The 17,500-nt window shown below is 33.7% G+C and overlaps 1 protein-coding gene across 1 annotated transcript in view; it reads left to right on the forward strand.

The window, feature by feature from the left end:
• Positions 1 to 4,888: 4,888 nt before the first annotated feature.
• Positions 4,889 to 17,500, forward strand: part of LOC137642524 (transmembrane protease serine 9-like) — a 24,876-nt gene continuing 12,264 nt past the window's right edge. The window contains exons 1-10 of the mRNA XM_068375153.1: positions 4,889 to 5,049; positions 5,212 to 5,333; positions 5,831 to 5,934; positions 8,518 to 8,639; positions 9,286 to 9,336; positions 13,341 to 13,512; positions 14,082 to 14,359; positions 15,050 to 15,189; positions 17,184 to 17,304; positions 17,461 to 17,500. The exon at positions 17,461 to 17,500 is cut by the window's right edge and continues 92 nt beyond it. Coding sequence (XP_068231254.1) covers positions 4,947 to 5,049; positions 5,212 to 5,333; positions 5,831 to 5,934; positions 8,518 to 8,639; positions 9,286 to 9,336; positions 13,341 to 13,512; positions 14,082 to 14,359; positions 15,050 to 15,189; positions 17,184 to 17,304; positions 17,461 to 17,500 — 1,253 coding nt within the window. The 5' untranslated portion in view covers positions 4,889 to 4,946. The remainder of the gene's footprint in view (positions 5,050 to 5,211; positions 5,334 to 5,830; positions 5,935 to 8,517; positions 8,640 to 9,285; positions 9,337 to 13,340; positions 13,513 to 14,081; positions 14,360 to 15,049; positions 15,190 to 17,183; positions 17,305 to 17,460) is intronic.

The following is a 17,500-nucleotide window of genomic DNA, read 5'->3' on the forward strand; positions in this document are numbered from 1 at the left end:
AATACTAATACATTAGAGTAAAAAAATCTTCCGGTTACGCCCTCTAGAGTAGAGTTCTAAAACTTTCAAAACAATCGACCCTATTATAATAACAATAATAACAATAACGATAACGATAACGATAACGATAACGATAACGATAACGATAACGATAGCAATAACAATAACAATAACAATAACAATAACAAAAACAATAACAATAATTGAATAAATAATAATTAATAAATAATAATTAATAAACGATAGTTAAAAATTAATAATTAATCATTAATAACTAATCATTGATAATTAATAATTAATAAATAATAAATAAGGATTAATGATTAATATTTAATAATCAATAAATAATAATAATAATAATAATAATAATAATAATAATAATAATAATAATAATAATGTTCCTGGGTCAAAGAAAGTAAAACAATAAAGAGCAAGCTGTACAAAAATATTGTAAACAAATAAAATCTAAGTTAGAATGGGAAAAGGCATAATTATGCAAATTTCAAAGGAAAACTAAAAATTTCTTGGTTAAGTTGTGGCTTTTTAGATTTTATAAAAATTGACTCTACTATTCTTATTTCATTTTCATATGAGCCTCTGCACGGTATTGATCAGTTGTCCAAAGAGAACGAACACTTACAATCCATGTCTCGATGGTCTCGTATGCTGGACTGTAAAGGTTTGACCAAGGCTCTGGTAGTTCGGCTGTTAATTCCCTTGTGATCTTGGCAGCGAGAAAAAAAAAAGCATTTTATTTGTGGAGCCAATATAACCTAATTGACAATTTGGGCAGTTAAACAAGTAACTACCGTTAATTCAATTGTCTTTTGCAGCTTTTCTTTATGATTAACAAAACTTTTTATTTTGGAATAATTATAGAATATTAAATTCGGTCTAATTTGTGGTAGGTATTTACTCATGATTTCATTTATTTTTATTTCAATATATTTGTTTGTTTCATCGTTAAAATATAGTAATTTGATGAAGAGTTCAAGTTTTTTTGGACCAAAATTCTTTGAATTAGGACAGAATATGCTGTTAAGGAAAGTTCTGAGTTTGTAATAGAAGATTTTAGATGGGTACCTATTGTTGGAAAAAAATTTCTCTAGGAAACATATTTCTTTATGAAAATTTTCAAAAGATGACGTTAGTCTAAATGCTCGGTAAAACATTGTGCTAAATGTGTTTAACTTGAAGTTATCATCTACTCAAAAAGTTAACTACGAGTCCCGTGTGAGAAGGTTTTCTGTAAATATTGGTGTCTATACCGTTATTTGATTTTTGTATTGAAATGTCTTAAAAAGGGAATTTGATTATCCTGTTCTTTTTCTATCGTAAATTTGTTTTTGGATGTTGCAAATTCATATAATTCAAAAAAATTTCGAAGCTTCCTTCTTTTTTGATATTATAAATGTATAATCTACGTATCTTTTGTAGTAAATTGGCTTAAAATCTGATGGACAATTATTTAACCCTTTTTCATCATGATAGCAAAGAAAAATATTTGCTAGAGTGGCAGATAAAGGTGAGCCCATTGCTAAACCCTCTTTTTGTTTGCAACAATTTTTATTTAATACAAAATAGGTGTTATTAACGGTTAAATTTAAAAGCTTTCTGAAATCATTTTCATTCAAACCTCTGAAGTTGTCGTTATTGTCATATATGAGATTTGTAATTATATTAATAGTTTCCTGAACCGGCACATTTGTATATAGGGAGGTTATATCTAGACTTACAATATAGTTTTCTTCACTTATTGGGGAATTTTTAATGTCTTTAAAAAATGCATAGGTGTTTTCCAGGGAGTATTCATTTTTAGCATATATGTTTATTCCGAGAATTATGAATTTTGCTAATTCATAATTGTGTTCTTTAAAAGATGACAATACTGGCCTTAATGGTATATTTGCCTTATGTATTTTTGGAAGGCCATACATAATTCTTGGATTAGATCCGCTGCTATATAATGTTTTGTATTCCATTTCATTAATGTTTTTCTGGTTTAATAATTTCTTTAAAAATCTATTTAATCGGTCTTCTAACAAAAGGGTATTTTTTAAAGAGTCTTGATATGTTAATTTTTCAAATGGAATCCATTCTCAATGACCCGCTTACATTTGAAAAATTAACATATCAAGACCCTTTTAAAAATACCGGTTTGTTAGAAGACCGATTAAATAGATTTAAAAAAAAAATGTTAAACCAGAAAAACATAGAGAAATAGAATACAAAACATTACATAGCAGCGGATCTAATCCAGGCATTATGTATGGCCTTCCCAAAAAGTAAATTTCATACAGTATATCTTCATAAATATATCTGAATTATATTCAATATGTTCTTTGGTAGCAGAGTCAAATCACTGTTCTTATTACATTGGTGCTGGAACAAATCAGTGCATGGCAGCTACATTGCTGCACAGGGCACTTCTTTAGATTTGCAATTGCATTGAATAAGTTTATTGTAGGCTTCTGAAGCAAGTGGTTGTTTTGTCTATAATGGTCACAATATTTGTCCTCCGTCATTCAAACTCACTAAAATGTGAGGGTATATTTGGTCGTGTCTTCAAACAGCAGAACCAGGTATTTTACTATATACATAAAGCAGTACATCCTGCAAAGAAGCAAGCAGAAGATCAAATGGCAGGCAATCAGATAAGTAAAATAAGTAATTTATATCACGTCCCGCAAATTATTTTTGCTTCGTCTTGGCTTGCTTATCTCGCAAATTAACATTATATCACTGCTCCTCTGTTTTGACAAGCGGTACCTGATTGTGCTGTGCACGCCAGTAGCATGGGTCACTATTGAGGTATCATGATTGTCTATAATCTGTTTAAATAATAAAAATAATAGTGATGTGAATCAATAAATCATGGTATACAGTATATGATGAGATATACATATAGCAACTGGATATATTCGATATAACAGATATTACAAAACTTTTGGGTTATTACGAAAGGTTTTCAAAATTTTTACGAAATGATTACGGATGTTGATGACTTTCGGTATCTCCTAAATTGGACGGCTAATATCCTGTTAAACTTGGCTATAAATGGGCACTACGTCAATATTCATTTAATCATGGCATATCGGTTACTGAGTTACAGGAAAGACTTTGATTTTGCTAAATGCCTGTTACGTTTATTACATGTATTAAAGTCCTTAATTATTCATTTCACAGGGGATTTGGTGCGTTGTTTCTACGACCGCCTCTGATGGAAATGAAACGTAAGTACGAATGTTTTCTCCACCGCATCTCTATGACACAACAAAATTCTCTATAACCATATTATAGTTAGCTTTTGAAAGAAACAAGATTAATAATAACTAAACTGAAAATGTATTAACTAAATTATATTACGAAGTTACGTTCGCATCTCTGTCGAGTGTAGAGATCTATTTAGTTTATGTATATATATATATATATATATATATATATATATATATATATGTGTGTATATATACACGTATATATGTGTGTGTGTGTATATATATATATATATATATATATATATATATATATATATATATATATATATATATATATATATATATATATATATATATGTATATATATATATATATATATATATATATATATATATATATATATATATATATATATATATATATATATATATGATAAATTTTGCACATTTAGACGTGTTTTTCATATTCAAATAAGCCATATATATTTTTGATACATTAATGTCTGGATTCTCTTAACGACCTCGGGATCAGAGCCCCCAGGCAAAATCACACAAAGACAAGAGCTTGTGTCCGGCCGGGAATCGAACCCTGGTCGGCAAGCTTGTATAGACAGTGACTAAACCACTTGGCCGGTTTAGTCACTGTCTATACAAGCTTGCCGACCAGGGTTCGATTCCCGGCCGGACACAAGCTCTTGTCTTTGTGTGATTTCGCCTGGGGGCTCTGATCCCGAGGTCGTTAAGAGAATCCAGACATTAATGTATCAAAAATATATATGGTTTATTTGAATATATATATATATATATATATATATATATATATATATATATATATATATATATATATATATATATATATATAAATTGTGGAAATAGCCTTCACTTCAGCATAATAAGTAAAAGGCGATTAGAGATACTTAAGGTGTGAGGCATATTAGTGAGGATTAAGAAGGTGATTTATGCATAGAATTTTAACATGACGTATAGTTAGGAGAAAGCAGAAATATCAAGTCCTAGTATAAGTAATAGGTATGATATACAGTGGTCAGATTTTTTTTTTTTTTTTCAGATACGTATCGTATCAGTGAAAGTTTAGACAGGTATGGCTGTTCAATAAATTCTTTATATTACTTGAACAACTATGGAATGTTTGGATTCCAAGTATTAGTTCTTTGGTGGAGCCTCTGGAATGGAATTGTATAACAAAAACATATTTTTACACTATTTACGAAGTTATCGAAGATAATTTTGACTATGATAATATCGATAAAAACAAAGGCTCGAAAGCATATATAAAGGAAAAGAAGTAAAGCAATTAATAACCATAAAACTAGATAAAACAATACTGCAAGGAAGAGTAAAAGGTTTTGAATAACGAAGACGAAAATATAGTACGAGAAGTAACTTAATCAAGATTGCGTATGAAGAGACAATATTTGCCTATTCTGGCATTAGAATAACAAACATTTTAGATTGTAATTTACCTTGAAAACAGTTTAACAAGACTTTCGGAATTATTAAACAAGGAACTCAAGGCAAAAGACAATAGCCCTTCAATTACGTAATCACAAATATTTAAGAATTTTCAAATTCATAATTTTTCACAACGTCATAAGATCAATCAATTTATATCTTCACTCATATCAGTATTTCAATTCTTCACTTCAGATGGATATTTCACCCTGTGGGTAAAGGATTGTTTACACATCAATCAAGAAATGGCTCACATGTTATGCCCAGATGGCTTTCAAGAAATGGCTCACATGTTATACCCAGAGGGCTTTCAACGTCACGATACTTAGACTCAGCCATTAAAGAATTGAATATCCAGCAAGGTATGGTCTAAAATTTCTTTATTTTTACATGAAATGATAAATTTTTAAAAAAGTAACTAATTACATGCAACCAGAACTGATATTTATGGCAATCCTATCGACAATAAAACTCACTGTTACTAATATTCCTATGCTTGACATATCAATTGTGTTTTTTTCTAGATCGATCTGAGTTTCTCTCATGTGGCTCTTATAGTATACAACCTGGTGAAACTCTCAATATTAAGTCGAGGAATTTTCCAGGAAGATACCCAAGGTGGGAAAGCTGTCGATGGAACTTCCAGGTTTGTTTCCTAACAATGTGTTGAAAATTGAAACTCATTATATACGAAAATAGATATTACAAAGACTGTTCTCGATGCTAGTCTCTACATTTTTCTTCGTTTAGAATAATAATAATAATAGAAAAAAAAACAGATAATAAATAAATGATTGTAACTGGTGCATAGTTATACAAGAGAGGAAATTTCTGAGTTCAGCATTTGACCCTTTATTTATCCATTTCTATAGGTCTAACTTCATAAAACTAATTAATCATTTCAATATTTTGTAATTATGGCCATATGATGGAAGGGATCATCAATGCAACCAGCAAAATGCTTTCATATCAATTTTGATTGTTGAACGAACAAGTAAACATCACTTTATCCTCTTCTGAACCACGATGCACTTCATTCTAGGATGTTTATGACTTCAGTGATTTTCAACTCTTGATATAGGGGAAGATTTATATTATCTATCTAAATTCTATTCCTTTAATGACTACTGTTGTTCATTACAGGGAACCTCTGAATACTCCACAATAATGATTTCATGCAGTATTTTTAGGATGAGGGACTGCAGGAGCTCTTATGTGACCTTAACTGGTGGAAATCTGTTAAAAAAGTGAGTCAGGATTATTATTATTATTATTATTATTATTATTATTATTATTATTATTATTATTATTATTATTATTATTATTATTATTATTAAATTCTAAGCTACAACCCTAGTTTGAAAAGCAGGATGCTATAAGCCCAGGGGCTCCAACAGAGAAAATAGCCCTGTGAGGAATGGAAACAAGGAAAAATAAAATATTTTAAGAACAGTAACAGCATTAAATTAGATATCTCCTATATAAACAATAAAAACTCTCACAAAGTAAGAGGAAGGAAAATAAGAGAGAATAGTATGCCCGAGTGTACCCTCAAGCAAGAGAACTCTCATCCAAGACAGTGGAAGACCATGGTACTGAGGCTATGGCACTATCCAAGACTAGAGAACAATGGTTTGATTTTGGAGTGTCCTTCTCTTAGAAGAGCTGCTTACCATAGCTAAAGTGTCTCTCCTATCCTTACTTACCAAGAGGAACGTGGCCACTGAATAATTACAGTGCAGTAACCCCTTGGATTAAGAAAAATTGTTTGGTGTTGTCAGTGTTATGAGGACAGAGGAGACGATGTAAAGAATAGGCCAGACTATTCGGTGTGTGTGTAGGTAAAGGGAAAATTAACCGTAACCAGAGAGAAGGATTCGATGTAGTACTGCCTGGTCAGTCAAAGTACCCCGCAACTCTAGCGGTAGTATCTCAACGGGTGGTTGGTGCCCTGACCAACCTACTACTTTTCATTGGATTGCAAGTTTAAATGTAGTCTATTAGAGGCAAAAGAAAGGGACAGGTCATTATCACACTTTGTTCTTAATACCCCTGCACACCCAACATAGGACCTAGGTCCTAGGAGGACCAGTTAACCGCGGATGATGAATGAGCAAGAAGACATATGGTCAAGCTAAACATCCCTTTTTTAGGACAAAACAACACAACGTTGTTATTATTGCTTTACTCTCACTATTACAAACTTTTGTAAGGTTTAACTTTTTAACTTTAAATCAATTTAGATATTCATGAGGACTTGCTCAGATTTATATATGCTTCAGCAGCACGTAATGAGCTTTGAATTTGTTTTATGGCTACTCGTTGATGAGCTTATTCATTTGTTACAGATAAGTGGAGCGACGAGAAATTGAAGGATAATTGAGGTGCATCTAGCTTTAAGTTCGAGAATAAATCAGAATCAAACCCAAAATTCTTCCTGTAAGAGATATATCTTCAAAAATAAACATATCAAAGATAAACTTAAATTTATTTTTGGATGATTGTTATATATTTTCCACGAAACAAAAAACTAAAATCTGAAAATGTTGGTGAAACTGAAGCTTAAGGAAATAAGAGACATTGAATACTCTTCCCTAGTGAATATAATAATTATCAACTTTTTTGTTTAAAGGTCCAGTTAGACATACGTAAATATCCAGATAAGTATTTTACATCCAACCAAGAGAATAAAACTACCAGATTACAGCAAAGTAATCCCATGAGATAATTATTAATTACATATTCCCTCTTTCAAATGGTAAAATCAATATAAATAAAACACATTTTAAAGGAAAAAAAAAGTTTACACTTCTAAAAGATATTTCGAGTTTTCTTCTCTCAAATAACAACTTGTAGATATAAATTAGAAATGGATAAAATCTATATATGCTTGATGTTTTGTGTTATGTTTCTCCACTGAGAAAATTGCTCACACAAAGAACGAGAAATTTTTCTCTAATAATTAAAATTTCTAATTTTAAGATACTTATAAAGAAATAATATTTACTAGCCTCTTTTACATGATAACTACAAGTTTTCAGACACTTATAAAGAGGATGATATATTTACTGTTTTATGTTATTATAGTTCGGTGTGAGGAATGGCACTTCCTTCTTCTTGCCAGTTCCCGAAATCTTGGTTAATCAGCCTCCCTTCTGATTACGATAAAATGTAATATATATACTCTAGATTACACCAGACACGTCAAAAACAACATAACTCATGCCAAAACTCACCCGTGCCCCACTCCCAATAAACATCGCCACCTCAACTGATTTATCCCATTTTCTGTTATTATTATTGTAAGACATTAATTAAGATTTACATCCAAGGCCCTGTGAGCATCAGTAGGTTAAATACATATGAATGATAGACCCCTAACTTATCCTGCAGTCAGTCGAGGCAATGCATTTCTAAGAATCCGTCCCCATGACCTTCATTTTATTTAATTGTACATTTATACTCCTGGAGCCTGGGGTGCAGTTACAATACTCCCTCGTACCGCGGGCGGCCAGTTGAGCCTTGGTGTTCCTCTAAGAGTTGAGTAGCCCAGGCCTGGTGTACACGGTCAAAGCCTAAAACGGCTTTGTTGAAAACAAAATTTCACTGGAGAGTAAAACAGAATGTAAAGAGAAAGAACAAACTCGTCGAGGAATGATATGATAAAGAATGTGGTTTTCAAGTGAACATGGTGCAAAATATCCCGAACTTTTAACGACTAAATTAGTTTTCCCAGAGAATATTCAAATATATGTTAATCTACCTACAAACAAACTTTTTTTCCTTCATATAACAAGAAGTAACTTCCATCAAATCTTTCTATAACACAGGCATTGTGGAAAGAGGGATGGACTGACAGAATCAAGCAGCAATAATCAAATGAGAATTTACTTTAGAACCACATCTAGTAGAAGAACGCGGATGGGCTTCTCCTGCAGAATATCGGCCTCAGGTACGTAAAGATAATCCACCTTATCCCCTGGTCTTACAACCTACAGACCAGAATTAGATATATGTTAGGTTTTACACGGGGGAGGGGGAAAGAGTTTTAAAAAGCTAGGAAAACAACAAGTTCCATGTAATGGGACTGAGCAAATCACAAATGTTCTGATCGCACTTAAAATCATTCCCCTACACCATAGTAGTTAAGGTTTAATTCATTCAAGTGTTTTTATTATTTTTTAAAACCCTTATTGTTCAAGTCTAAACAAAGCAACATGTCTGCTTTATCATATATCATTTTCTTTCAGTTATTCATTCCTTGGTAGTAGCTTCCTAAAAACATCACACAATATCTAAGGAAATTTTTTTTTTTTAAATTTTGAAATAACACTTTGTAATGTTACTTCTTTTATTATTATCATTATTATTATTACTATTTTCATTAACTGTATTAGTGGTAGTTGTAGAAAACTATTGTCTCAACTATAAGCTTTCATGAATGACTATTTGTATCTGTAAAATAAATAAACAGAAACAGAAACAGATGGAAATGAAATACAGTGATTATATTTGGGAAAAATAAGTAAAATAAAAGTTAAAAACTTCCATTGGACATAAAAAATTGGTGGTGAGCAATATTATTTTCTTAATTTCAGAAGTGCCAACAACCACAGCTCAGCCAAGTGATGTAGAAGGAGCACCCTGTGGTAAGTAAAGTTCTGAATTGTTATGCCAATTTGGTACTTGTAGTTTTTCTTTGAGCAATCATTTATGAAGATACTCGAACAGATAACAGTAATTTTTCAGTGGAAATGTGCAAATGATGATACACGCATGAAATGTGACATACGTCTTTTCAAAGTGATACCACTATGATTGGCCAATTGAAAATCTAAGATGGCCGCTAAATTAGTAGCCCAAAGTTGATGTTTTCCTCAGAATTATTTGTGGTTGTGTGATTGCCATGATTTAGATGTTAATTTCTGTTTTTAAGCCTACTGAAGTATATTTTGATGTTTTCGAAGGAAAATGACAAATATTTTTCAAGAATTTATTGTTTATAAAGCAAAGTGACATATTTTTCAAGATGGGCACCCGTATTCTCGGCTTATTACTTATACTGTTTACTTGCGTTATGTTGTTTGGCCTGGAAACAAACTTGTTTCTTATGCAGTGAAAAGCAGACAATGGCACTCTATTTATGAAAATGGCACTTGGCAATACTAGAAACTAGTTCCCCCTTTTTCTAGATGATAATGTACTCGAAAAGCAGAAAAAGTTACTCACGATGTTCAAACCATACCATTGGTTCTCCAGCGTCTACTACTGCCATGTGCAACTGCAAAATTATGTAAAGGGGAGCGTTGACTGTAAGCACTTGCATCCTCCTGTGCTGTCATTCCTCCCAAAATCTCGCTGCAATAGGGGTTAGGGTTATCCAACATATCTGCAATATCTCTCCTTTTTGTATTCACACCTATTCAACAGGACGAATCCTTACTCGTGCCATGGCCATTATATTTGTTTGGCCAGAGCATACGATTGGTCAGTAGCAATCACAGGTGTCTGCCCTGGGTTCAGGAGAGCCACTGTATCCTGGACCTTTACCCTGGGATATTTCATCGTTGCAACATACTGAGCTTGGTCTTGCCACAGAGAAATCATTGCTGAAATGCTTACTTCAAATGGTTGGCTTCACTTCGTTGTTGCATGGTGGGCTGACCAAGTGATGCTAACTGCATTAGTCACACTCTCAGTGGGGAAGAATTCTTCCAACCAAGAATGTTCCTTTTGCAAGTATGACAACATCGACTGTAGTGCTGATAAGTATTGGCTTACTACTAGAGGAGGATAGGAGTTTTGTGTGATGGATCCAGATCAAATATTGGTATATTCTTCCGGTAGCTCTGGAACTTTCTTATCTTTCACCACTAGCATTTTCAGTGCTTGGGTGTTGGTAAAGCATCCATGGTCAGTAGAGGCTCGAGGTGAAGATAGCAGGTTCATCCTTGCCAAGAATCTTGGACATTATGGGTCCTACCATGCTAGAGATATTTGTAGCTTTATTTTATAAGGCCCATGTAACCTGTACACCCTCCAGATAACTAAAACCCCATTATCCTTGGCTCGGGTCTCCAGCGCTGGCACATCCTGTCCATTCAGGTGTGGCTGTCTAACCGATTTGGGTTTAGTTAGACAGCATTTGGAATACTAGTAGCAGGATAATGTCAATATGCAGGATAATGTCAATATGCATTTCCTACTTAAGTAACACTGAACTTCATGGCAAGTTTCACAGCGGTGATATCACCAATCTCCCTAGATAGCAACCGCCAATCACTCCATCAAGAACTTTACCAACTTCATTCGCTTGAGAGTTTTAAAGTGAAACGTACTCCGTCACTTGCAGATACCTTCAGTGGTCTACCTTCATTCAGTTTAGCCTGCAAGCCAATGCAGTTTACCATGGATCTGCTATGAGAAAATTTGTGAAAAATATGGCAGTGTGCTTTACAAATAGTAAAATCTTCAAACATATATAGGCCTATCAGTTTACTTTATAAACAGTAACTTTTTAGTGGAAAATGTGTCAGTATGCTATATAAAATCTACTTTACTAGATTGAAAACATTGGAATCCGTATCTAGATCATGTAACTCGGACAAGCAGAAATCTATCTATTTACCAAGGCACTTCCCCCAAATTTAGGGGGTATCCTACATCAAACAAATGAACGAAAGGGGACCTTTCCTCTTTCCGCTCCTCCTAGCCTGACGAGGGATTCAGCTGAGTTTGGCTGGTATTGCTAGGGTGCCACAGCCCACCCTCCCCTGTTATCCACCACAGATGAAGTTTCATACACTGAATCCTCAACTGCTGCTACCTCCGCGGTCACCAAGGCGACCAGAGTAAGCAGCAGGGCCTACCAGAATTGCATGACAATCGGTTGCCATTCATTCTTATTTCTAGCACACTCTCTGGCCTCTCTCACACCTAGAGCTTTCTTCACTCCATCCATCCACCCAAACTTTGGCCTTCCTCTTGTCTTCTCCCATCAACTCTTGCATTCATCACCTTTAGCAGACAGCCATTTTCCATTCTCTCAACATGGCCAAACCACCTCAACACATTCATATCCACTCTAGATGCTAAATCAATTCTTACACCTGTTCTCACCATCACTACTTCGTTCCTAATCGAGTTACACCAGTCATACCCCTCAGGCACTTCATCTCAAACACATTCAATTTCTGTCTCTCCGTCATTCTCATTCCCCACAATGCTGATCCATACATCAGAGTGGGTACAATCACTTTCTCATAAAGTACTCTCTTTACGTTCATGCATAACCATTTATTCTTTACCACTCCCTTCACTGAGCCCTACACTTTGCCTCCTTCATTCACTCTCTGACAAAAACCTGCTTCCACTCCACCATTTACTGCAACAACAGACCCAAAATTTCTGTCTCTCCGTCACTTTCATTCCCCAGAACTCCGATCCATACATCACAGTTGGTACAATCACTTTCTCATACAGAACTCTCTTTACATTCATACCCAACCCACTATTTTTACCACTCCCTTAACTGCCCCAACACTTTGCATGCTTTATTCACTCTCTGATGTACACCTGCTTTCACTCCACCATTTACTGCAACAACATACCCCAAGTACATAAACTGATCTACTTCTTCAAGTAACTCTCCATTCAACATGACATTCAACCTCGCACCACCCTCCCTTCTGCTTCTCATAACCTTCCTCTTACCCACTTTAACTCTCAACTTCTTTCTCTCACAAACCCTTCCAAACTCTGTCACTAATCGACCAAGCTTCTCTTCCGAGTCTGCAACCAGTACAGTATCATCCACAAACAACTAATTTACCTCCCATTCATGATCACTCTCGCCTACCAGTTTTAATCCTCGACCAAGCACTCAAGCATTCACCTCTCCCATCACTCCATCAACAAACAAGTTGTACAACAATGGGGATATCACACATCCCAGTCTCAGCCCCACTCTCACTGGAAACCACTCGCTCACTTGATTTCCTATCCCAACACACACTTTGCTACCTTTGTAGAAACTAGATCATGCAGCTCGGACAAGTAGAAATATTTATAAGTAGATTGTCAACTTCGTGAAGCTAATTTAGTGGCTATCATGAAAAATTACTGGCACCTTGAAATTGGCCACCATCCTGGATTTTCAATTGGGCATTCGGGGAGATTTGATCAATGTGATTTGAAGAACAATTGTGCCAAATTTGATTATTGTATCAACATTTCCATGATTTTTTCTGATATCTCTGACACTAATAAAAAAACTGAAATATAGACATTTTTATCAATGAGTTCTGTTCAAGCCTCGATAATTAATTCTTAAAAATATTTTCAGTAAAGGAGGTAACATCTCTCTCTCTCTCTCTCTCTCTCTCTCTCTCTCTCTCTCTCTCTCTCTCTCTCTCTCTCTCTCTCTCTCTCTCAGTAAATATATAAATAAATGAATGAAAATATAAACAAGTTAAAAATATATAAATAAGAATACCAGAAATTAGATGATCAAAAGTAGATTTTTTTTTTTTTTTTTTTTTTACATGCATTACCACTTACCTTTAGATTCAAAGAGCGTAACTTGGTTTCATACTTCAGATTTTGTCAAGTATCTACCTGTACTAATTATCATCTTTGTACTTGTTTGTAACAGAACCTTGCGGTACCGTGAACCGTGGCATCCGCATTGTTGGAGGAGTTGAGACGCAAATCAATGAGTACCCTTGGCAAGTAGCGATTGTTTATGCTGGAACAAATGACGTCTTTTGCGGAGGCTCTTTGCTCAATGACGGAACTGTTGTAACGGCAGCACACTGCATCGTAAGGTAAGAAGCAAAATATGCCAATTAATACCCTTTTTTTTGGCGTAACATTCATTCGTTTTTTAAGTTTCTTTAGATAAGTTTAATGGTTAGATTTCCAAACTTTCGTATACAGTAGATATAGAAAATATGATCTTTTACGTCAACTACAGTAATGTTTCCCTTCTTTTGATGAATCCGTGAGATTTCGACTATGATTTAATTTTAAACGAATTTAATAGGCCCTAACTAAAAGTATTTGTAATTAACCATTTTAATTAGGTTAATTAACAATGCGTATAATTAAATGACTACAACAGCGTCTAGTTATATCAGATGAAAATGTCACTTTATAATTTCAGCAGAGGTAACACATGACTCATACACACAGGCATTTGGTCTATTCACATAAACAAGATCCAGAAACGAAATTACTAAATTTAGAACTAATGATTAGATTTTATGATTTTTCTTAGCCTGAATGCATCTTAACATATACTTCCAAAATGTATAATCATTCATACTGATATGATGCATTATTCTGACCTTTTCATCACTCGAGACGTAATTTGCTTGTTACTTTTATTTTACAGGATAAGTGAGCTATACGATCAAAATACATACACAGAAGTTCTTCTTGGAGCCCATGACTTGAATAATCCAACGTCGGTCCAACAAAGGATTGGCGTGGCTGCAATCTTTCACCACTCTTATTATGACTCAACAACACTGGATCATGACATAGGAATTCTCTGGATTTACTCTCCTGCAACCTTTAGTGAAAGAGTGAAGCCTGTCTGTCTCCCTGACGTTTCTAAAAATTACAATGGATTCAAAGCCGTTACATCTGGCTGGGGTACACTGGCTGAAGGTAAAGATGTTAACGCTTACTGGTTTCAATAGAGATAAATTCTTTGATCCTCTCATTAAAATTTTACTCATTTCATTCTTGCATCTTTAAAGCTTAATTTTCATTCTTAATGTATATATATATATATATATATATATGTATATATATATATAGGTGTGTGTGTTTGTGTGTGTATGATTATATGTATGCATATATATATATATATATATATGCATACACACACACACACACACACACACATATATATATATATATATATGTATGTATATATATATATATATATGTATGTATGTATGACTTATCACTTAGGATCTCATGTTTAAGGATAATAATTTCTAAACAAGCGCCTTATTGAATCTTCTAAGAAAGGCTAGAACTATAAGATAAACATAAATTAAATGTAAATATTAGTTAATCTAAAATATCATTTATTTGATGTAAATCTGCCAATAACTAGAGTAGAAGCTTGAAGTATTTGGCAAACTTTTAAGATTTGGTCGCTAATATACTAGATTGTCTTAAAGCTAATTAAATTGTCTGTTTTATTTTCCTTATAAAAAATATGGAGTGTTTTGCTATTTTCATTAACGGAGATTTCGAAAGACGAAGCCTTAATAGATTTATTTAATGTATGAACAGTAAAGTTAAAGAAACAAAACATCTCAAGATGTTACTATTTACTTCAACCAGGTGGCTCTCAACCGGATATTCTTAATGAAGTAGAAGTGCCTATAATAACCAACACCGCTTGTAATGCAAACTATTATGGAGAAGTAACAGACAACATGATTTGCGCAGGTTACCCGGAGGGTGGCAAAGACGCTTGCCAGGTAAGCTATACGTGTGGCTAGGTAAACAAATCTTACTTAGGAAACTATTTTCTCTAAGCAGGAATTTACTAAAAGAAATGATCGTAAGACATTTTGTTTACTGCGGAATTTTAATCTTTTGTATGCATACACACGTACACACACACACACACACACACACATATATATATATATATATATATATATCAGCAGCAGCAACAGCCGTTGATAGTCCAAAGCAGCACCTAGGCTTCAGAGATATCCTTCCACTCCCGTCTGTTTACGGTCTCTCTACACCAGTCTATAACCGCAAATATTCTTATATCGTCAGCCCATCGTTTTCTCTTAACTTCCCTGCTTCGTTTGCAATCTCTAGGGACCTATTTTGCTATTCTTAAAGTCCATCTATTATATGTCATTCTCATTATATGTCCTGCCCACATCCATTTCTTTTTCTTACTTGTTTTTAGTATACCCTCTACTTTAGTTTGCTCTCGTATCCATGTTGCTCTGTTTCTGTCTCTTAGGGTTTATCCCATCATCCGTCTTTCCATAGCTGCTTAAGTTGTACTTAGGTTATGTGTTAAGGCTTTAGTAAAGCTCCAAGTTTCTCATGCATAAATTAATACTGGTACAACCATCTGATTAAATACTTTTCTCTTTAGAGAAAGTGGCATTTTACATTTCATAATTTCATTTTAATTACCAAAATCTCACCATTCAGGGCTTACCCTTTCTTATAATTTCTGTCTCACGTCATGAGGAAACAGTTAATATTTGTTCTAAGTAGGCCTACATTTATACATTAATAATCTCTGGAAGTTCGTTCATAACCATTGTTTATTGTCTTTCTGTTTCATTCTTAGTTTTACTCATATTAATTTTCAGTCCTTCATATTTGCTTTCTCTATTAAAATCTTCTATCATCTTTTCCAATTCCTCCCATTATTCACTGAACAGAACTAAGACATCTGTAAATCTTAAGTTGTTAAGGTATCCGGTTAATGTTTATTCCTACATTTTCCTTACCTAAAATTTTAAAATCTTCTTCTAGGCACGCTTGCTGTGGATTATTTAGGAGTGATGGGGTGTCCCTGTCTAACTCCTTTCTCGATTGGAATTTTCTCACTATCTTTATGTAGTTTCAGGATTGCTGTATTATCTGTATAGATATCCTTAAGTATTTTAACTTAAGATTCGTCTGTTCCTTACTTTTGAAGTGCTTTCATTACTGCTGGAGTTTGACAGAATCAAAGGTTTCTCATAGTCTATAAATGCCATACATAGTGGTTTTTCACTATGGCTGTACAGGGATATGGCCAGTTGTTGATTACCTGCTTTTAAAACCTGTCCGCTCCCTTGGGTGATTAATGTATAGGTGTCTTTCTATTCGGCTTAATATGATCTTTGTAAATTTTCTATATATTGTATTAAGTAGCTTACACATTAAAGATATATACATTTATATATATATATATATATATATATATATATATATATATATATGTGTATGTGTGTATGTATATATACGGTACTGAATGGCCTTACAGGCCCCAGTACTGGACTATGTAATCCAATCAACATGTAGATGATTTACTAGTTTGTATTGAATTATGTAAGTTGAATTCATAGCAATGGCATTTTTTAATGTCTTTTTGAAGCGTTTAATCTCCTTTATAAAGTCTTTCTTCCTTTCATTTAAATTTTGGCAATACTTTAATCATTGTTATCTTTTTATCTTTTTAACGCATTAACTATACGCTTCCTTTCAATACGATATAGTTAATTCTTTTTAGTGAGACAGATTTGCACCGACTCGCAGGGTTGCCCTTTTAGCTCGGAAAAGTTTCCTGATCGCTGATTGGTTGGACAAGATAATTCTAACCAATCAGATAGCAGGAACCTTTTTTCGAGCAAAAGGGGCACCGCTGTGAGTCAGTGCAAATGCGCCTCATTAAAAAAAATTGAGTATAGTTAAAAGTATGGTTCTTGTTTAGAATTTGTGAATTCTACAGGGAGATTCTGGAGGACCTCTCGTAGTGAATGACAATGGCAGATGGGTGTTAGTCGGTATTACTTCATGGGGATATGGATGTGCTAGACCAAACTACCCAGGAGTCTACGTTAGAGTTAATCGTAAGATATGAGAGTATTAGGATTTCTTCACATTGTTTAATCAATTCATGAAAAAATTGATATGTATAAATTTAATGTAATGTTGAAAATGATAAATGGAAAAAGAATAGATTTTATTATGTTATGATAAGGGAATGAATTATAAATGTTTCACAGGGTATGTCGGCGCCTTATCAGATGTCCTTTCACAATATGG

This window comes from Palaemon carinicauda, chromosome 6, assembly GCF_036898095.1.
Source record: "Palaemon carinicauda isolate YSFRI2023 chromosome 6, ASM3689809v2, whole genome shotgun sequence".
Classification (NCBI taxonomy): Eukaryota; Metazoa; Arthropoda; class Malacostraca; order Decapoda; family Palaemonidae; genus Palaemon; species Palaemon carinicauda.